At 37.4% G+C, this 23,136-nt stretch overlaps 1 protein-coding gene across 1 annotated transcript in view; it reads left to right on the top strand.

Moving 5' to 3' along the window:
• The window catches only part of SLC13A1 (solute carrier family 13 member 1), a 76,831-nt gene that overhangs the window by 2,765 nt on the left and 50,930 nt on the right, over window positions 1–23,136 (top strand). Inside the window, exons 3-6 of the mRNA XM_054236968.2 lie at window positions 16,191–16,327; window positions 18,419–18,606; window positions 19,203–19,260; window positions 19,343–19,391. Coding sequence (XP_054092943.1) covers window positions 16,191–16,327; window positions 18,419–18,606; window positions 19,203–19,260; window positions 19,343–19,391 — 432 coding nt within the window. The remainder of the gene's footprint in view (window positions 1–16,190; window positions 16,328–18,418; window positions 18,607–19,202; window positions 19,261–19,342; window positions 19,392–23,136) is intronic.

Here is a 23,136-nt window from a genome sequence, read left to right on the forward strand (position 1 = left end):
AAGCATTTTCTATTCAGCAGAATTCAGTCTCACAGTGTTATAAAAATAATTTTTGTTTTTGATGAAGAAAAAGTTGGGTGATACCGGAAGATGGAGCGGTAGGAGCAACTAAGGATTGCAGCTCTCAGTGAAGATGTGGAGGGAGAGTCTAAGCCACATTTCCAGATGGATCTTTGTTGCCCACAGAATGGGGAAATTCCCAGGTGTAGGAGAGACACGGGAAGCCAGCGCAGCTGTTTCGGCTGGTGCGGCCATTTCAGCTGGTGCCACAGTGCAGCAGCACTCCACACAAAACGCACTAGTCTGGGTGCCCTGGTAAACCGGCAATCTGATATTTGGGAGGGCAGATTAGCATATCCATCTGATTAAATGGGACTTGGACAGTGAGCCAGACCAGGAGATTCCCGGGAAATGACGTTTGAGCTGGTGCAGTGGGTCACTGCACGGGAAATCACACAGATCCCGGTGTCCTAGCAGCAGGTGACTGAAACACCTGGGAGAGAGTCAACCGTTCAACTGAAAAAAAAAAAGAAAAAGGGCTCTGAGGCAGGGAGCCAGGTGATCAGGCTCGGCGGGTTCCACCCCCACAGGGACAAACAAAACAGCGATTCAAAACGCTTGGGGTTGAGAGTTTCAATGCGGGCACAGCTGAACCCAGGATGGTGCAGCTCGGTGGGGGAGGGGCATCCGCCATTACTGAGGCATTCTGCCCTACTGAGGTACACTCCCATTGCTGACACAGCCTGCCATTGCGAGGCAACCCGCCATAACAGAGAGACTCCACCAACAGGGCGGAGCTCACAACAGCAGGGTGGAGCCCACGGCAACAAGGCGGAGCCCATAGCAGCAGGGCAGAGCCCACGGCAACAGGGCGGACGGCACTGCAGCAGGGCAGAGCCTCGGAAGGCAAATAGTGACTAGACTGCCTCCTAGCTGGGCAGGATACTGCAATGGTTACTCATAAAGAAAGCCCTAACTCCCTGAAACAGAGCATCTGAGGAAAAAAAAGGGATTTATGAGTTCTGCTGCAGCAGACTTAAACGTACCTGCCTAACAGGGCTGAATGATCAACGGAGCTCACAGCTGAGCACTTGAGCTCCTATAAAGTACAGACTGCGTCCTCAAGCAGCTCCCTGACCCCTGTATATCCAAAGACTCACCTCAAAAAGGACTGATCAGACTGACATTTGGTAGGCATCATTCTGGGAAAAAAGATAGCAGAAGAAGGAACTGGTAGCATCCCTCACTGTTCCGTAGCTGCTACAGGTGTACCCCAGACAAGCAGGGCCTGGAGTGGACCTCAGAAGTCATAGAGCAGAGGGGCTAGACTGTTAGAAGGAAAACTACGTAACAGAAATACTTCATCATCAACAATCTGGGCGTTCACTCAGAGACCCAATCAAAAACTCAGCAACTACTCAGACGACAGGTGGATAAATCCACAAAGATGGGAAGAAACCAGCGCAAAAAGGAGGAAAACACCCAAAACCAAAACACCTAGCCTGCTACAAAGGACCAAAACTTCTCACCAGCAAGGGAACAAAGCTGGACGGAGAATGAGTATGATGAAATGATAAAATCAGACTTCAGAAGGTGGGTAATGAAAAACTTCTGTGAGCTAAAAGAACATGTTCTAAATCAATGCAAAGAAACTAAGAACCTTGAAAAAAAGATTCGAGGAAATGATAACAAGAATGGACAACTTAGGAAAATGAATGAATTGAAGGAGCTGAAAAACACAATACGAGAACTTCGTGAAGCATGCACAAGTTTCAACAGTCAAATTGACCAAGCAAAAGAAAGGATATCACAGGTCAAAGATCAACTCAATGAAATAAAAGGAGAAACCAAGATTAGAGGAAAAAAAGCAGAAAAAGCAATGAACAAAGTCTCCAAGAAATGTGGGACTATGTGAAGAGACCTAACCTACATTTGATAGGTGTACCTGAATGTGATGAAGAGAATGAATCCAAGCTGGAAAATACTCTTCAGGATATTACCCAGAAAAATTTCCCAACATAGCAAGGCAGGCCAATATTCAAGTCCAGGAAATACAAAGAACACCACAAAGATATTCCACAAGAGGAGCAACCCCAAGGCACATAATCGTCAGAATCACCAGGGTTGAAATGAAGGAGAAAATACTAAGGGTAGCCAGAAAGAAAGGTTGGGTTGCCCACAAAGGGAAGCCCATAAGACTCACAGCAGATCTCTCGGCAGAAACTCTACAAGCCAGAAGAGAGTGGGGGCCAATATTCAACATCCTTAAAGAAAAGAACTTTCAGCCCAGAATGTCATATCCAGCCAAACTGAGCTTCATAAGTGAAGGAAAAATAAAATCCTTTGCAAACAAGCAAGTACTCAGAGATTTTGACACCACCAGGCCTGCTTTACGAGAGCTCCTGAAAGAGGCACTACACATAGAAAGGAACAACCAGTACCAGCCATTCCAAAAACATATCAAATGCTAAAGAGCATCAACAAAAAGAAGAATCTGCATCAACTAATGGGCAAAACAGCAAGCTAGCATCAAAATGGCAGTATCAAATTCACACATAACAATATTAACCCTAATGTAAATGGGCTAAATGCACCAATCAAAAGACACAGACTGGCAAATTGTATAAAAAGCCAAAACCCATTGGTGTGCTGTATCCAGAAAATCCATCTCACATGCAAGGATACACAAAGGCTCAAAATTAAAGGATGGAGGAAGATTTACCAAGCAAATGGAGGAAAAAAAAGCAGGAGTTGCAATTCTCATCTCAGATAAAATAGATTTTAAAGCAACAAAGATCAAAGAGACAAAGAAGGTCATTACATAACGGTTAAAGGATCGATACACAAGAAAAGTTAACGATCCTAAATATATATGGACCCAGATATATAAGGCAAGTTCTTAATGACTTACAAAGAGACTTAGACTCCCACATAATAATAGTGGGAGACTTTAACACTCCACTGTCAATATCAGACAGATCAACCAGACAGAAAATTAACAAGGATATCCAGGGCTTGAACTCAGACCTAGAACAAGCAAACCTGATAGACATTTATAGAACTCTCCACCCCAAATCCACAGAACATACATTCTTCTCAGCACCACATCACACCTATTCTAAAATTGACCACATAATTGGAAGTAAAGCACTCCTCAGCAAATGCAAAACAACTGACATAATAACAAACAGTCTCTCGGACCATAGTGCAATCAAGTTAGAACTCAGAACTCAGAAACGAACTCAGAACCGCACAGCTTCATGGAAACTGAACAACTGGCTCTTGAATGTTGACTGGATAAACAATGAAATGAAAGCAGAAATAAAGAAGTTCTTCAAAACCAATGAGAACGAAGACACAACATACCAGAATCTCTGGGACACATTTAAAGCAGTCTCCAGAGGAAAATATATAGCAATAAGTGCCCACATGAGAACAGTGGAGAGATTCAAAATTGACACCCTATCATCAAAATTGAAAGAGCTGGAGGAGCAAGATCAAAAAAACTCAAAACCTAGCGGAAGACAAGAAATAACTAAGATCAGAGCTGAACTGAAGGAGATAGAGACACGAAAAACCCTTCAAAAAATCAATAAATCCAAGAGCTGGTTTTTTGAAAAGATCAACAAAATGGACATACCACTAGCCAGACTGATAAAAAAGCAAAAAGAGAACCACAAAATAGATGCAATAAAAAATGATACAGGGAAATCACCACAGATTCCACAGAAATTCAAACCATCATCAGAGAATATTACAAACAACTCTATGCACATAAACTAGTAAACCTGGAAGAAATAAATAAATTCCTGGTCACCTGTGTCCTCCCAAGCCTAAACTAGGAGGAAGCCAAAACTATGAATAGACCAATAACAAGGTCAGAAGTCAAGGCAGCAATTAAGAGCCTACCACACAAAAAAAGCCGAGGTCCAGATGGGTTCACAGCTGAATTCTACCAGACACACAATGAGGAGCTGGTACCATTCCTTCTAAAACTATTTCAAACAATCCAAAAAGAGGGAATACTTCCCAAATCATTTTATGAGACCAACATCATTCTGATACCAAAACCCAGCAGAGACCCAACAAGAAAAGAAAACTTCAGGCCAATATCCATGATGAACATAGACACAAAATCTTCAATAAAATACTGGCAAGCTGATTGCAACAGCACATCGAAAAACTTATCCATCATGATCAAGTAGGATTCATCCCAGGGATGCACTGGTTCAACATACGCAAATCTATAAATGTAATTCACCACATAAACAGAACAAAAAACAAAAACCACATGATTATCTCAATTGATTCAGAGAAGGCATTTGACAAAATTCAACACCGCTTTATGCTAAAAACCCTCAATAAACTCGGTATCGATGGAACGTATCTCAAAGTAATAAAAGCTATTTACGACAAACCAACAGCCAATATCATACTGAATGGGCAAAAACTGGAAGCATTCCCTTTGAAATCTGGCACTAGACAAGGATGCCCTCTCTCACCACTCCTATTCAATATAGTACTGGAAGTTCTAGCCACAGCAATCAGGCAAGAAAAAGAAATAAAGGGTATTCAAATAGGAAAGGATGAACCCAAATTGTCTCTATTTGCAGACCACATGATAGTATACCTAGAAGACCCCATTGCCTCAGTCCAAAAACTCCTGAAACTGATAAGCAACTTCAGCAAAGTTTCAGGATATAAAATCAATGTGCAAAAATCACAAGCATTCATCTACACCAATAACAGACTTAAAGAGAGCCAAATCAAGAACGAACTGCCATTCACAGTTGCTACAAAAAGAATAAAATACCTAGGTTACAACTCACAAGGAACATAAGGGACCTCTTCAAGGAAAACTACAAACCACTGCTCAAAGAAATAAGAGAGGACACAAACAGATGGAGAAACATTGCATGTTCATGGTTAGGAAGAATCAATATCATGAAAATGGCTATACTGCCCAAAGTAATTTACAGAATCAATGCTATCCCTATCAAGCTACTATTGACTTTCTTCACAGAACTGGAAAAAACCACCATGAACTTCATATGGAACCAAAAGAGAGCCTGCATAGCCAAGTCAATTCTAAGCAAAAGAACACAGCGGGGGGCATCATACTACTGGACTTCAAACTATACTACAAGGCTACAGTAATCAAAACAGCACGGTGCTGGTACCAAAACAGAGATATAGACCAATGGAACAGAACAGAGGCAGCAGAGGCAACACAACATATCTACCACCGGCCGGGCATGGTGGCTTAGGCCTGTAGTCCCAGTACTTTGGGAGGCCGAGGCGGGTGGATCACGAGGTCAACAGATCAAGACCATCCTGGTCAACATGGTGAAACCCCATCTCTACTAAAAATACAAAATATTAGCTGGGCATGGTGGCACATGCCTGTAATCCCAGCTACTCAGGAGGCTGAGGCAGGAGAATTGCCTGAACCCAGGAGGCGGAGGTTGTGGTGAGCCGAGATCGTGCCATTGCACTCCAGCCTGGGTAACAAGAGTGAAACTCCGTCTCAAAAAAAAAAAAAATATATACAACCATACAATCTTTGATAAAACTGACAAAAACAAGCAATGGGGAAAGGATTCCCTGTTTAATAAATGGTGGTGGGAAAACTGGCTAGCTATGTACAGAAAGCAGAAAGTGGACCCCTTCCTGACACCTTACACTAAAATTAACTCCAGATGGATTAAAGACTTAAACGTAAGACCTGGCACCATAAAAACCCTAGAAGAAAATCTAGGCAAAACCATTCAGGACATAGAAGTAGGCAAGCACTTCATGACCAAAACACCAAAAACATTGGCAACAAAAGCCTAAATAGACAAATGGGACCTAATCAAACTCCACAGCTTCTGTGCAGCAAAAGAAACAGTCATTAGAGTGAATTGGCAACCAACAGAATGGGAAAAAATTTTCGCAGTCTACCCATCTGACAAAGGGCTGATATCCAGAATTTACAAATAACTCAAACAGATTTAGAAAAAAAAATAAACAAGCCCATTCAAAAATGGGCAAAGGATATGAAAAGACACTTTACAAAAGAAGACATACATAAGGCCAACAAACATATGAAAAAATGCTCATCATCACTGGTCATTAGAGAGATGCAAATCAAAACCACATTGAGATACCATCTGATGCCAGTTAGAATGGCAATCATTAAAAAATCTGGAGACAACAGATACTGGAGAGGATGTGGAGAAACAGGAACACGTTTACACTGTTGGTGGGAGTGTAAATTAGTTCAACCGTTGTGGAAGACAGTGTGGCAATTCCTCGAGGCCTTAGAAATAGAAATTCCATTTGACCCAGCAATCCCATTACTGGGTATATATCCAAAGGACTATAAATTGTTCTACTATAAGGACACATGCACACGAATGTTCATTGTAGCACTGTTCACAATAGCAAAGACCTTAAACCAACCCAAATGCCCACTGATGATAGACTGAACTGGAGAAATGTGGCACATATACACCATGGAATATTATGCAGCAATAAAAATTGATGAGTTCGTGTTCTTTGTAGGGACATGGATGAATCTGGAGAACATCATTCTCAGCAAACTGACACAAGAACAGAAAATGAAATACCGCATATTCTCACTCATAGGCGGGTGATGAAAAATGAGAACACATGGACACAGAGAAGGGAATACTACACTCTGGGGTCTATTGGGGGGAATAGGGGAGGGACAGCGGCGGGGGGAGCTGGGGAGGGATAGCCTGGGGAGAAATGCCAAATGTGGGTGAAGGGCAGGAAGGCAGCAGAACACACTGCCATGTGTGTATCTATGCAACTATCTAGCATGTTCTGCACACGTACCCCAAAACTTAAAATGCAATAAAGAAAAGAAAAAGTTTTTCTGTTTTCATTCCAAAAACCTGCCATTTTAAAAGACAAAGCCAAACTAACTTTCATGTATATCTCCATTGTGTTCTTGCTGAGAGGAATTTATTCATGCTAAGAGGTGTTTCTTAGTTCTATACAATCTAAGAGTACCCATCTGAAGAAAGTGTATTTGGTTTCCCAAATGCATTGAAACCAGTCTCCAACCACCCAGCAAACATCTATCTAAACCACAGCTGATACAGTCTCAAGAAAGATGTTAAGTTCGAGATGTCAGTCAGTGCAATTGATCACTTTTGGACTTCTGTCTTCTGTCTTGGTCCAACATTGCACTCTTGAGGCTCACTTGTCTTTCATTTTCTTTTTAGCTAACCCTTGATTACATTTCTTTCTGTGACAGGAACTGTTCTCTTCTTTCTTTTCATGTCCTTCTTCCTGATGCTGGAGCCCCAGTTGATCTTTCTGCATTTTCTTATTCTCTCTGCTCCTCTTTTTTTTTTTTTGAGACAGAGTTTTTGCGCTTCTTACCCAGGCTGGAGTGCAATGGGGCGATCTTGGCTCACCACAACCTCCGCCTCCTGGGTTCAGGAAATTCTCCTGCCTCAGCCTCCTGAGTAGCTGGGATTACAGGCACGCACCACCAGGCCTAGCTAATTTTTTGTATTTTTAGTAACGATGGGGTTTCACCATGTTGACCAGGATGGTCTCGATCTCTTGACCTCGTGATCCAACTATGTCGGCCTCCCAAAGTGCTGGGATTACAGGCGTGAGCCACTGTGCCTGGCTGCTCCTCTTTTCTTACTGAATTTGCCCCTCCCACCTGACTTCCACTCTTTCTTTCTAATGGCCATTGATTTGGAAGAGTGTGGCCAGGGCTGTACTTTAGTTCCTCTTGCCCCTAGGCTGAGACTCTGCTGCCCCATGCAATCTGAGAGCTATAATCTTTTAAGGTTCTTAAATGCTTCAACATGCTAATGGCTTTCGATACAAGGGATAAATAGAAAAAGAAGGGGTTGATGACTTCTTAAAAATAGGGTGTCAAATTGTTAACCCCTCTTCTATGGGCTTGGATGGTTCTGTGTGGAGAGATAGGTATGTTCTAGGTACAGATTTTTCTCTTATGGTTTAATAACAATAAAACTGACTAAATTACTGTTAAAAAGAGGCTGAAATAGAAGTGAAGTTCACTGGACTGATGGGGCATTTCTGTGGCAAGCTGTTATGGGAAGGGACTTACACACATTAGCGGGGAGTAGGAGGAAAGTGTTCCTAGGAATGACCGGCTTTGTAGAAGCTGCCAAGGATGTATATCTCTGCCTCTTTGTGATGTCTAGGGTCTGACTAAAGGCAGCAAGATTGTAGGTGCCAATGGCAGTTTGTATCACTCTGACTGCAGACACTAGCCCAAGAGTCCTTTATTCCCAGACTAATTTAACAGTCAGAATCTTAGACTTGAAAGGGAATTCTTCTTGGTCAGCTCTCACTCAGAACAGGGACTCCATCCAATATCTCTTACAGATCAGATCATTTAGAAAGTGTTTAAAGGCTTTCTGGATTGTGGGCCTCTAATACCCCTCAAAGAGATATATATTATTTTTGACTAAATGTAAATCATAAGTAATTCAGCTTTATTGAGCCCACATCTGAAACTCAGTCATTGACTCATTAAACTTATTTCTAACTTGTATAATTCTATAAATAAACCTCACTCTTTTGCATGACAGTATTAATTGAATTTGAAAACTAATATCATTTCCTCCTTATTTCTTCCCACCTTGAGTCTCAGTGGTTTCCAGACCTTAACTCTCATCCTCAAATCTGCCATTTCCAGCTCCATCACCCCACCATCTTCTTTTCTTTTCCTGAAACTAACTCTAGTTTGTCAATGAGACTTAAGAATTAAATGAGTTAATAAATGTAAATTTCATTACACAGTAAGTACTCCATTATATGTTAGCTAATATTTGTACATTCACAAAAGTGAATAGATCATTCTAGAAACATTCTGAGTGTTGCAAAGGTAAATGAGTCTATTGCCTTTCCTATGGCATTTCAACCTAAGTTTGTTTTAAACTTTATGTGACTCTCTTCACCTTGTAAGCTTAACTGGAACTCGCAGCAAACCATAGTCCTTAGGACTTTTAGTGGAGAAAACTGTTCTTCAGACTTGTGATCCTTTTACCTGACAGAGTAATGTAGCTTTTACTAATGAATTAGCTGACCAAAGCTACAGTCTATTACTAATGAGCTAGAGAGTTAGTCATAAGGCCTGAGCTTCAAATTGGATATTTATCACTGATTACTTGTATGGCCCTGATTATGTCCTTTAATAGCTCTTTTTTATTATCTGTAAGTGGCATATGATAATGCTATGCAGCCCATTGTTGTCACAATCAAATTAAATAATGTACGTTAAACAATGATACAAACTAAGTATCAAGCATTCTTATGAGTTTTAATATTCACAGTTAAGTTTGTTGCGAGAGTTTTAAACTGTCAGTGCACTGTAGCATCTCTGAATCTCATATCTGTCACTGAGTAGGATCCCATGTCATTAATGCCCTCATCTAAGTTCAGAGCCCTACACCTCTCTCTTTGGCCACCATAGTTACAACTTTACCTATTTATTAAGCCAATGCTAAAAACTGGTATCTTACTGAGCCCATTACTGTATTAGATGAATATAAACAAATGTTAAACTTTTCTCATATTTGTTGAATTAAACCTGAAATGCTAAAGTATTTAGAGTATATTCAATTTGATATTTCAAAACAAGTATTAATATCATAAAAATATTTAGATATAAATTTTACATATATTAATGTGAAAATACACATGTATGGAAATATAGAGAGAGATGTATTTACTCAGTGATTCAATAAATATTTATATAGTAGCACTCTGTCAGGGATTTGGGAACACATCAATGAATAAAAACAGGCAAAATATGTCCTATCTTTCTAGGGGAAAGGAGGCAATAAACAATATGTCTGATAAACAAATATTATATAGTATAGTGAGCTAGAAAGATAATTTTGTGCTATGGAAAAAAATGCAACAGGATAATGGGGATTGGAAAGAATGGTAGTTTTAAATAAGGTGGTCAGGTTAGACTTCCTTGAGGTAGTGTTACCTAAATAAAGGTTTATAGGAAATGAAGGAGTTAGCCATTTGAACATCTGGGGAATGAGTATTGCAGAAGAGGTAACACCCAGTGCAAAGACCTTACTGCAGGTACATCTGCAGTGTAACTGGAACAGAGTAATTTCCGGAGAGAATGATAGAAGATTAGGCAAGGTACGTAATGTAATGAGGCAGTGGACCAGGCAGGGTCAAAGTAGGACATTGCAAGATTTTAACATTGAATGAAATGGGAGACTCTGAAGAGTTTTGAGCACAAAGTTACATGATCAACCTAACTTTGATTTTACAAGGATAACTTGGACTGCTGTGTTGAGACACAAGACAGAAAGAAAGAGACAGGTAGTAAGTTATTGTAATCCAGCTGAGAGACCATGGTAATTCAGACCAAGGGCAGTAATAGAGATATTGAATTTACTGTTGATAAAATGTGAAGGTAAAATCATCATACTTTCCTGATTGATTGGATATGGCATATGATTGGAAGAAAAGTGTCAAAAATGCCTCACAGCTTATCTGCCAATTGGGAAAATGGAGTTGCTATCAAATGAAATGGGAAGACATGGGAAGAGCAGACTTACTCTAGGAGAGGAGCTGACACCTAGAGTTCAGTGCTGGACAGATAAGTTTGAAATACCTATTAGATAGCTAAGTGAAGATGTTGAATAGGCAGTTGAATACAAAAGAGTCCAGAGTTCATGGGAGAGAGCTAATCTGCAGACATAAATCTGAGATTCATCAACATACAGATGGTGTTTAAAGCCCTAAGACTTGATGAGATCACTCAGGGAGTGAATGAAGACAGAAAAGCAGAAAGGACAAAGAACTGACCTCTGCATAGCGACAACAGTGAGAGGTAAATGAGAAGAGAAAGCACTAGCCAAAGAGACTAAGAAGAAAAGGTTACTGAGGTTGGAGGGGAACCAGGAATCCTGGATCCTGGAATCCAAGTGAAGCAAACGTTTTGAAGATGAGGCGGTGATTATGTGTGTTAAATCTGCTGATAAGTCAGTTCATGTGAAAACTAGATATTGACTTTTGGATTTAGCAAAACAACCTAATAACGAACTAAGTGGCTTAAAAAATATTATCTTATTTAATTCACAAATTTGATGTGAGGTAATATTTAACTTTTACAACTATTTATTGATTTGCAGAAAGGTTGCTGTACTGGCAAATTACATAACTAAGAGAGAACTCAGGTGCTCTGATCGTAAAAGTCCATATTTTTTGATGAAATCCTATTTTGAGACAGAAATATAACTATATTTATCTTGGAACTTTATTGGAAATTTTATTTGACATATCAATTTTGCCTTGAAAAAAGTTATATTTATCAGTGTAATTTACAAACCAACAGAACCTTCTTCTATTACTTCCTGGACAAGCAGGGCATAAACAAACACATCTGCCTGTAGCTAATGTTTCTCCTCAAATAATCTGACTGTGGTGAAAACCATAGAATAGGTACTACAATGAAAACAGAGAATCTGAAATTTCTTTCTTAGGTTTAACAAGTAATTTTATTTGGACTGCAGGCTATAGTTTGTTTGCATGGCCTATTGAGAAAACTAGCAAACTGTGGGCCTGAAGTCCAAATCAGCCTGCTGCCTAATTTTTAAAATAAACTTTTTATTAGAACAAAGCCATAGTTATTCATTGACATATTGTCTTTGGCTATTTTGTGCCACGACAGAGTTGAATAATTACAGTGAAGCCCATATGGCCAACACTGTCTAGAATATTTACTGCTTGGCCCACCACAATATGCTAACTCCTCATGTAACCCAAATCAATAGCAACAAGAAAGTCTCATGGTCTTGAACTTCTTTCTGTGTCTAATCACTGACTAATAATGGCTCGCTTCCATGTGTTTATTTGTTTGTTTTTTTTTTTTTGAGACGGAGTTTCACTCTTGCTACCCAGGCTGGAGTGCAGTGGTGTGATCTCAGCTCACCGCAATCTCCGCCTCCTGGGTTCAGGCAATTCTCCTGCCTCAGCCTCCTGAGTAGCTGGGATTACAGGCACACACCACCGTGCCCAGCTAATTTTTTGTAATTTTAGTAAAGATGGGGTTTCACCATGTTGACCAAGATGGTCTCGATCTGTTGACCTCGTGATCCACCCGCCTCGGCCTCCCAAAGTGCTGGGATTACAGGCTTGAGCCACCACGCCCAGCCTTTTATTTGTATTTTTAAGTTATTCTGCATTAATTCTTTCATTTAATTCTCAGAGTATTGGTGAAATAGGGTATCTTAGCCCATTCAGGTTGCAATAACAAAGTACATTAAGCTGGGTAAATAAACAATAGCTATTTACTGCTCACAGTTCTGGAGGCTGGGAAGTCCAAGATCAAGGCACTGGCAGATTCAGTGTATGGTAAGGGCGCTCTCTGATCCATAGATGGCATCATGTTGCTGCATCCTCACATGATGGAAGGGGCAAGGGAGCTCTCTCAAGTCCCTTTTATAAAAACATTAATTCCATTCATGGGGTTGTAGCCAACATATTTGGTTTCCTTTAGGTGCCAACACATGAATTTTGGGGAGACACCAACATTTAGACCACAGCAGTCAATAGGGCTTATTTCCATGAGCCAAACTGCAAAAGAGGTTAGGGAAAATAAAAAGTTAAATATTTATGTATTTTTCAATAATGAAGTCAAGGATCAGGTCCTGTAAGAAGATTTTCCCAATCCTTCTAGGAAAAAAATGGTCACCCTACTTACTTTTAAAATCTCAATTAAATCTTGGAGAAGTATCATTCAAGCATCTATAACACTTTATTGTACTTTTTGTTAACTTGTTTTTTGGCATCTAACAGCTTGTGAGCTCTTCCATCTAATAGCTTGTGAGCTCCTCCAGTCTAGGGACTTATTAAATTTAACATCTGTTGAGTGTCAATTTGTGCCAGACATGTGCTAAGCCCATAAATACAATGATCAATAAGATGCATCCTGCCTTCAAAATACATTAATAAAGAGGATAAATAAGTGAAGAAATGATCAATATATAAATCAAGTTGTGCTACCAAAAGGGAGACATGATGTAATCCAGTTTAGGGTCTTAGGTAAGATATCTTGGGAGAATCGACATCTTCCATGAGGGAAGATTATGTGTATCCAAGACAAGGGGAGAGGGTCATTCCAGGTTAAATTGCAAGCAAGTGTTCAAGCACTTCTGTGTTTGAGGAAGTAAATACATAGGAAGAAGTAGGGTGGAGTGGCAGAAAACTAAACCGGAGAGGGGAAAGGGGACCGGATGACGAAGGGTCCCTTATGACATGTTGAAAGTACTGGATTTGGTCTTTAAAACTATGGGAAGGTCTTAAAAACTGTACTGAACAAGCATAAGAATGCCAATTATGTGATCAGATTTACACTTTGGAAAAGAGGCTATGGCAATGGTAGGAGATAGATCAGAAGAAGATTGATCATACAGTAGCCAGGTGAGAAATAGTGAGGATCTTAATCAAGGTAGTCATGTGTAAACAGAGATAAAGGGACCAATTTTAAAGATATGAAGCACCTAGAAATAAGAGGAGTCATATTGGAAGTGAAAAAGGAACTTTAGGTTCCTGCTTAGGCAACTGAGTAGATAGATGTTAACATTAATCACAAAGGGAGAACATGTTTGAAGGATGGGGAGTGAGAAGATGAGAAGTCATTTTGGATATGTTCAATTGTAGGTGTCTGTGGGAAATTCAAATGGAAATGAAGAGTGGGCCATACCAGTCTGAAACTTAAAAGACTTAGCTGTCTGGAAGTAAAGATCTTGGTATAGTCAGCATTTATTTAACAAATGATCTTCGAGTGCCCCTATGTATGTGCCAGGAATTATTTTAGTCCCACAAAGACATAAGTTGAATCCTTCAAATTCAGCAATTGGTTGTATAAAACAAGAAGATCATAGACAGAACCCTATGGAATACCAGCATTTTGGAGGACCGAGATAAACAAATTTTCAAAGTCAGCCAAGAAAAAAAAAATTCAGAGGCAGAGATAGACCCAGGGACAAAAAAAAAAAAAAAGGTTCCTGAATATGGAAGCACTGGTATTTTAATATATTGAAATACTTACACCCAGAGCATTAGAAGACTAGGAGGTAGGGAACAGAGTGTAGACAACTGGGATTTAAGAGCTCAGAGACCATAGCTTATTCATTGTCCCTTCCTCCCTTATTCTTTCAATGCTATTTATGAAGCTCTCTTACTGTGTACTAGCACTGTGATAGATATAAAATATGTGATGGTTAGCAAAACAGATTCCTGGTTTGGTTAGCAAAACAGGTTCCTGGTCTTCATGGAAATGTGTGGTATAATACAGAAAACAATAAGCAGGTTAACAAGCAGTATTTATGTAATGTATATACTATGAAAAAAACATGCAGGGCTCTATGATACAGAAAAATAGTAGGACCTACTTAGAAAGACCTGATATTTGAGGAACTGAAGAGGCAAAAAGAGGGAAAAATATATCAAGCAATTATTCATGTATATTCTCTGCTCTTATAATATATTTGGTGCATGCAGGTAATTTTTCAATGAGTAATTAATAAATGAAATAGTAAGGAAATTGATATAATATTTACTATTATCCTATCACCATAAAATGTAAAGAGATAGATGTGAACTTTGAAAGACATCATAAATGAACATTTTATAAAACATAAAATTTTCCACTTGTCTACTTTTAATTTCAAGGGTAATTATCAATTTTTGCTTTTTACTGAAACCAACACAAGCTTAGCAAATTATCTTAAAATGCAGATATAATTTAATACAGAAAAATTATTGTAAGAATTAAATTTCCTTCTTGTAGTTTTGTAACATTAGATTTAGCCATCCTTTCCATTCTTTCTATTAGCGATTGTTGTTGGATTTTTTTAAAGAGGTATTTACTCTTAGAATCCTCTTTTCAACACAGCCTTGTGATTCAGTTTAGCTAAATGTTTCCTAAAGTAAGTTCTCTTGAATACTAGTCCCTTGAATTGCTCCTCCTAAAACTTAAATAAGTTTTTAATTATTAAGTAAATCTGAAAAATATGTGGACTATGATATTCTACTCTTTAAAAATGACAATATATACTATTGTTTAAAGGTTTTTTTCAAAGGCCTATAGGAGAGAAAATTCTAGTTTTTCAAAATTTTGTTTTCGCAACTCAATCTACTATATAACTCTTTAAAAAAAAGACATGTACCTAACATATTTCAGGGTATTCTTTGAGAAATACTGTTGCAAATGGTTGCTTAAAGTTCTAGGTCCTTTACTAATCCCTGAATGGCGTTAACTGAAAATAACTTAAAATGTTGACTCTCATATTTGTTTCATATATATGTGTGTATTATGTTATATATGTGTGTGTGTGTGTGTGTGTGTGTGTGTGTGTGTGTGTATATATATATATATAGAGAGAGAGAGAGAGAGAGAAAGTCTTACTCTGTCATGCAGGCTGGAGTGCAATGGCACGATCTTGGCTCACTGCAACCTCCACCTCCTGGTTTAAGTAATTCTCCCGTCTCAGCCTCCTGAGTGGCTGGGATTACCAAGCATGCACCATATGCCAGGCTAATTTTTTTATATTTTTAGTAGAGATAGGGTTTCACCATATTGTCCCGGCTGATCTTGAACTCCTGATCTCAAGTGATCCACCTGCTTTGGCTTCCCAAAGTGCTGGAGTTACAGGTGTGAGCCACTGTGCCTGGCCTTATAAAAAATAATTTTGAAAGTAAAATCATTCAAAATATAAAGGTGTGACTGTACTTATGGCATAATGAGTCTTAATGAGGACAGTAGCAAGTTGGAGCTTAATTAAAAACTTTGCCATATCACAGTCATCGCTATTCCTCTATAGATGCATAAATAAATTAGTCCCATTTTCTATCTCCTAAGACATAGAAAGCATTTGCCTGATGTTACTCATAGAAGGCACTTACCTGATGTTACTCAGCTATTTAATAACACTGAGTACTCTTTTTTCTGTATACTTTTTCTTAACACTATTTCTGGGTAAGAATATAGAACATGTCTAAATTTGCATTCAAACACATCTACATTTTTCTCAACAAAATAGAAAGATTATGCGGTCGAAGGTCAAATTTAAGAGCAGCATAATAATATCTTTCTTGCGCAATGTTATTTTCCCCATCAAAGCAAACAATCATGGGTTTAATTGTTATTTCAGGTGGCATCTGCTTATTTCAAAGATTTTCACCTACTGCTAATTGGAGTTATCTGTTTAGCAACATCCATAGAAAAATGGAATTTGCACAAGAGAATTGCTCTGAAAATGGTGATGATGGTTGGTGTGGATCCTGCATGGTAAGTACCGCCTTTACTGCTTCCAGTTTATCTGCTCAACAGATCAATTCTGTGCAGAGCAAATAACCAAACAATCAGTGTACCTTTGTATCACACTCTGGATATTCTTTGTATCACACTCTGGCTTTTCACTTTTTTTCCTCTGGAAATATGAAAGTGATAAAAAGTGTACTTGAGGTATAGGAGGATAAAAACAACAACTTTCACTGCATAGAAGTGAAAGCTGAGAGAGGCCTTGAACCTCAACAGACAAGATTGATAGACTTCAGAGTAGATTTTCCTCCTATCTTGTCTGTTTGGGTGATAACACATTCAGAACTTGTTCAATAGCATCCTTTATCATCAGGGAGGATGTTACGAACCAAAGACAAAGATGTTACTGACAAAGTACAAATGTGTGCAGAAAAATTCCAAGGGGAACATTTTTCTTTTTAAACCAACTGTTGCAAAGTGAAACAATCAATTAAGGAATTTTGTCTATAGAAAATAAAATCACTCATTTGACTGATAAAATTAATTGGCTATTTTGGTTTTATTTCATCTCTTGCTAAGAACATGAATGTAAGCTAAAGAAAATGTCCAGTGTCATAATCATTTGCATAGTGGCATTTTGCTTTAAAGCCTTAGGTGTTTCATTCTTTCTCATCTTTCTCTGAAAATTAGAATATTGTACTGACTTGTATTGCATAATTCATCCTAGGGCAAAGCCACGTTCGTGTTTTTCATTTATGGTGCGAATTGTTTTGCTAAATACAAAAAAATCAATGACTCAGATGAGACAAATTTTCAATCTTTTTAATTTAAAAACTGTATAACACGTATGTATTTAAGACACCATCTTACTCTTAAAATGAAGTGGTGCTCCATGCCTTTTAGGGTGCTATACAAATGTATCTCTTTTTCCTGACCCTCTGCTCATTGTTCCAGAGGACGATGTGATGCATTTCACAGTGGGCAGAAGTTCTGTCCATTATGCCACTAAGTGGCTTTTCAATTTAAGGCATTTACCATACAGACGCTTTATCTGATCCCAGCCTTTTTAATAGGAAGATTTCTTGCCTTGATAATGCCTTAAGAATTAAAAGTTCTTAATTTTCTTTTTTTAGAAGAAAAATTTCTTGTGTAAGCAGATTCCTAGTACATTATCTTCTATTTTGTTTTATGCATTGAAAATATTCACCTTATCTGAGTCTGAAACTTACAGTGTGGCATTGTTCTTGTAGATCTGTTTTAAAAGATGTCAGATTATTTCATAAATGGCTCTATACAGGAAGATGTGCTTCTGAATGATTTTCTAGGGCCACCTACTCAAAAGAGATCATGTTTTTTTCCCAAGTCTGACTTTGAAAGTTTATAGACATGGCTTAACATTTTGTAGTCTTAGGTATGTTATTTTTAAGGAGAATAACTACTCTATTTGTAAAAGAAGACAATGTAATGTATCCAGATTCTGACAACAGGAAAGGATATCGGATTCAGGAGAGCATAAATCATATGAATACAGAAAATTCAGAAACCTCATTTTAGCAAATGACCTTAATTATTTTCTCCACCTGCCATATATTGAACCAGTATAGTAAACAAGTAAGAAGAAGCTTTATAAATATTAATTTCTTTCTTTGTCCTTGTGCCTCCCTGACACTCTTATGAGCAAACAGAGTTACGGCTAAAAGATAAAAGAAAAAATAAGGGACTCTAAATTCAAAAGTTGATTGCGTTTTCATCTTACTAGCATTTGAAGATAAGTGGTCACCTGTGAAGTGCATCAGATATTGGTGTAATATCATAAGCTGCTATTTGTCATATAACCAACTTGCAGTTTGTTTGGTCATTTTTCTGTTTCTGAAGAGAAGATTTGTATGGTTCCCTGGGAGACAGATCTCTTAAGAACTCCACTTGTACATGTGCACCTTTGATTTCCACCTGGCTGTCGCTGTACTCCAACTTCATCATCTGGGCAGAATCTGAACCTTCTATGTTTTGAAAGACTTAATATCCAAACTCACAACATCTTAAACATTTTGCATTTAAATAATACAGTGCTAGTTAAGCTAAGAGCACAGCTCCACACTAACAGCTCTCTTGTTTCAGGCTGACGCTGGGGTTCATGAGCAGCACTGCCTTTTTGTCTATGTGGCTTAGCAACACCTCGACTGCTGCCATGGTGATGCCCATGGCAGAGGCTGTAGTGCAGCAGATCATCAAGGCAGAAGCAGAGGTCGAGGCCACTCAGATGACTTACTTCAATGGATCTACCAACCCTGGACTAGAAATTGATGGTATCATATGTTGACATGGCCAGTCTGGGATCTAGTCATTAAAGCACTGGACATAAACTCAGGAATTCTAAGTTGTATTTTGAATGAACTATCCATACATGCATGATATGAATTTAACCTTCCTCCCTCTGTAGTTCTCAGTATCTGCACAAGTAATTTTCTACAAATAGTTTATGTAAATTGTTACATTTCTATTAGCTTGCAAAAAGATTAATGCCTTTTCTATCCCTCATCCAGACTGATGGAACACTCTCTCATGTCTTTATCAATAGACCTCCAGGTTACTGTTTCCTGCCCTGAAAGGGTTTTCCTGCATAATACTGGGAATTTGTAATTCCTACATTCTATTTGGATACAGCATCAAATTTCACTGTAATTATTTCTGGCTTTGACGAACTGCTCTGATGCAGTGAAAAAGTGTTGGGAGGATATTTGTATTTATAAAGTATTTTAAGGTGAATATTATGTTAGTACACAGTGAATTTTTAACTTTCAATTTCTGCTAATGCTTCCATCTTCCTATTCACACACATATGCACACATGCAAACCCAATGATATCCCTTATTTAAATTGTTTTTTTTTTAATATTTTGCAGAAAGTATTAATGGGCATGAAACAAATGAGAGGAAAGAGAAAACAAAACCAGTTCCAGGGTAAAGAATACTGATATTTTGATTAGAATTTTTCCAAAATTATATTTTAATAAAATTATAACTGGATCAATTTATTTTTCAGATACAATAATAATACAGGAAAAATTTCAAGCAAGATGGAATTGGAAATGGTATGTAAATTTGATTCTTTCTAAATAGTTATACACAAAATTATACTAGGTCTGCAGATATTTACATAAGCATTTTAAAATCTGTCACTTGCTTCCTTCTCTATAAATTGCTTTGCTTGACTAAGTATTAGCATAGTGTAATGGTTTGATAAGCTTTCATGAATAGACAGAAATCAACATCTGGATAGAAACCATTTTGGGCTCTGAAAATTAATATCATTATTTTTTCTTTTTACCAGAATTAGGATAATGTCAGTTAATCAAGGTAGTTTAAAGAAATATAATTTTAGTATCAGAATATTGCTTCTTTTTCTTGTTTTTAACTTTTATTATAGTTTCAGGGGTACATGTGCAGGCTTGTTATATAGGTGAATTGCGTGTCATGGGGGTTTGGTATACAAATTATTTCCTCACCCAGGTAATAAGCATAGTACCCAATAGGTGGGGATTTTTTTTAAATCATTTTTTAATTAAAATCTTGCTGGCCTAATAGCCTAATTTTCATTAGGAGGATTGTCATTTCTTCCAGGTTATAAACTTGGAGCAACTCTTATTTATGTAATTACAAGTAATTATCTTTAATGCTTTTATTACCACTAAAAAGTTCAATGGAGAATTCATGAGTTGCTTCTGGCAAATATGGGTGGAGGAGTTGTAGCCATTCTATATATTAAAGGAGGGAAGGAGAGCTCTGTAAACTAGCCCATAGAATTCACTTCCCCAGAATAAATCTATATAAAAATACTACACTAGATTGCACTGGGAACAATATACTTCAAGACCTGTAAAATAAATCCTGCATAGAAATAGTCCTATAGTAACTATGGCATTAGCAATGGGAAAATGGGGCATATAGTTCTTCATCTGGCCATGGAATGCATTAACATAAAGCTCAATAGGAAAAAAAAAACCCTCTTGTTAATTACAGAAATCTTCTAGGGAAGAGCGATTTCTATGTAAAGAGAAAATGAATACAGTTAAGTTTTAAGCCATTAGCCACAGAATATATTAAGCGTTTTTAAAGATGGGAATTGCATATATATTTATGAAGATATTACCTTTAGAGATAGAAGTAATTCCTTTAAAACATAAAAAATTAACAGTCTGCCAGGTATGTTATAGAATAATACATTAGAAATGGGCTTTAAAAACTGTTGTGAAAATTGGCACACCCAAACAGAAAGAATATACGTGCACTTGGTAACTTACTTGTGGTCATCTTTAGAAACCTAGTTTTCTATCGTAAGGCCTAAAGTTTCAGTCAAAACCCTTCAAATTGATTTGATAATCAGTACCATCCCAGGCATTATAGGCAGGTCTTTTGATGAAAAGACCTGCTCCTTACTGTAACAGCTCAGAGTCTAGTGGGGAAAATGGACTTAAAAAAATAAATCTGACATAAATACCACAACAAAGGCAGGCACAGATGCCAAGACTTTCAGAAACAGGAGCAACTACTTTGATGTGGGAATACTGCAGGGAAGAAGTATAATGTAAAGACACTGGAGTTTGGAAAGATGATACTGTGTGCAAGCAGAAGAGTGAGAAATCATGAACGCAGGCGCGTGACTACCTTGTCAGTACTTTAAACTCTGGCACATTCCAGTTGCCTGACACAAAGGAGGTATTCGATAAGTAGCTATCTTTATCAATTAATGACTGAGTGAATGCGAAAGAGTAAAAAGAAGAAGATGCTTTTTAATCAGAGAGTACAACTAATTCAAAGAACCAGCTAAGTAAAGAGCAAGTTTTTTTTTGGCGAGGGAACCTCTCCAATGCAGATGCTAGAGATGAGCTGTTGTGGGGAATAAAATGATTGTATGTGTTTGCCCAGGTTAGAAATAGCTCTTCATCCAATGCAAAGGAGTTTAGAGCAGATTTTATGGAAAACACAAAGCCTTAAAGCTGCGGGGCAATATGGTAGGTCCTGCCTTTGGGACAACCTGAAGGTCAGTGGTGAGCTTTGTGATTAACTGAGCAACTGAGCTTTTTTATTAATTAGACATTGAGGATGAGGGAGAAAAATGTGGGAGATGCCTCCACTGCTCTAAACTGGGGAGCAGTAGATTGTGACACCATTGATTAGAATGCAGAACTCAGAGGTAGAAATAACTTTTCAATGGAGAAAAGTAAGATAATGTAGGTGCATTTTTGTCAATAAAGATTAATACCTGAATTTTGGAGAGGAGGGCCAGGCCTTTGAATGTTGATTCTATTGTCTTTCTAGAACCCAATGCAAAAAAATTTAGCTTTATATAAAAATGGAAATAATTTTTTGCTGCACTAAAGTATTCTTTATAAGACATGCATGAAAGCATTATTTTATATATTATACATTTATGATATGGTTTGATTTTTAACAATTATATTTTCAGGAATAAATGTATACATAGCTTCTGTTGCAATGATAACGAACTGCCACTGCTCTTTGATAGATTTACCTTACATAACTTAGCACTAACTGATTATATGGAAGAATGTATATCTACTTTAGCTATAAAATGGAAAAATATTTATATTTATAATCTTTTGATCTTCTGCTTTCTTCTTGAAATGGGTGTGGTATTCTATTGAATTAAAATAAATCCTGTGGGGTATGACTTTGAATTTGACCTACAGGTAAAAAAGTACAAATATTACTCCCTTTTTGGGGAGAGTGGTATAACCTAAATTTCAGAAAAAAGAAATTTCCTTCAGTTTAGCTCTGATTTTGATTATTTGTTGTCTTCTGCTAGCTTTGGATTGATTTGTTCTTGCTTCTCTAGTTTTTTCAGTTGTGATATTAAATTGTTAATTTGAAATCTTTCTAACTTTTAATGTGGGCATTTAGTGTTATAAATTTCCCTCTTAACAGTGCCTAACACTCATGACATGAGTTTACTTATGTAACAAACTTGCACATGCATTCCCAAACCTAAAATAAAAGTTCAAAAAAGAAGAGAAAGAAAAAAAGGCTTTTTAAAAAATAATCTGCATAATTTTGCTATGTTCCCGCAATAAAATAAATTTTATTTCTAGTGAAATTACTAAAATTTTATTCATTTGAAGCACCATTTGTTTACCACAAAACTAAAGGTTTTAAAAACTTAATTAAAATCTCTTTACTACTACAATTAAATTATTCTAAAATGATCAATAAGCTTACTTCACTTTTTAGAACTATAATATTTCTCCCCTAAGGCAACAACGCATACTGATCCATACAGAGTTTAGTGTGTAGTAAGCAGAAAGTTCTCAATAAGTAGAAAAATAATAATAGCCCCCAAATAAATTCTGTATTTAGCAATGACAGTAATATTAGTTAAGAAATATACATTTAACATTTGTTCAATGTCACCTTTTCAACAAGACCTACCCTAACCTCCCTGTTTCATTGCAGCCACCATATCCCGTATCCTTCCTCTTAATCCTCCTGACTCTACACTACCTTTTCCAAAGCATGTATCCCTTTCTTACAGACTACAGAATTTGATTAATTTTATCTATTTTGTTCATTGTCTTCTTTCTCCACTAAAATGCAAGGTTCACAGAAGCAGAGATTTTTGTCTGTCTAGTGCATATCACAAATATCTTGAATAGTGACTGCTGTAGAGTAAATAGTAAATATTTGCTTAGTGAATAAATCAATTCAGTAATATTTTCATCAAATGACTACAATTAGCTTAAAATAACTCATGTTGTATATAAACTATGCTAAGTTTCCAGTGTCTACTTAACCATCAGAGAAAATTCAGAGAAGTCACTA

This window comes from Callithrix jacchus, chromosome 11 (assembly GCF_049354715.1).
Source record: "Callithrix jacchus isolate 240 chromosome 11, calJac240_pri, whole genome shotgun sequence".
NCBI lineage: Eukaryota > Metazoa > Chordata > Mammalia > Primates > Cebidae > Callithrix > Callithrix jacchus.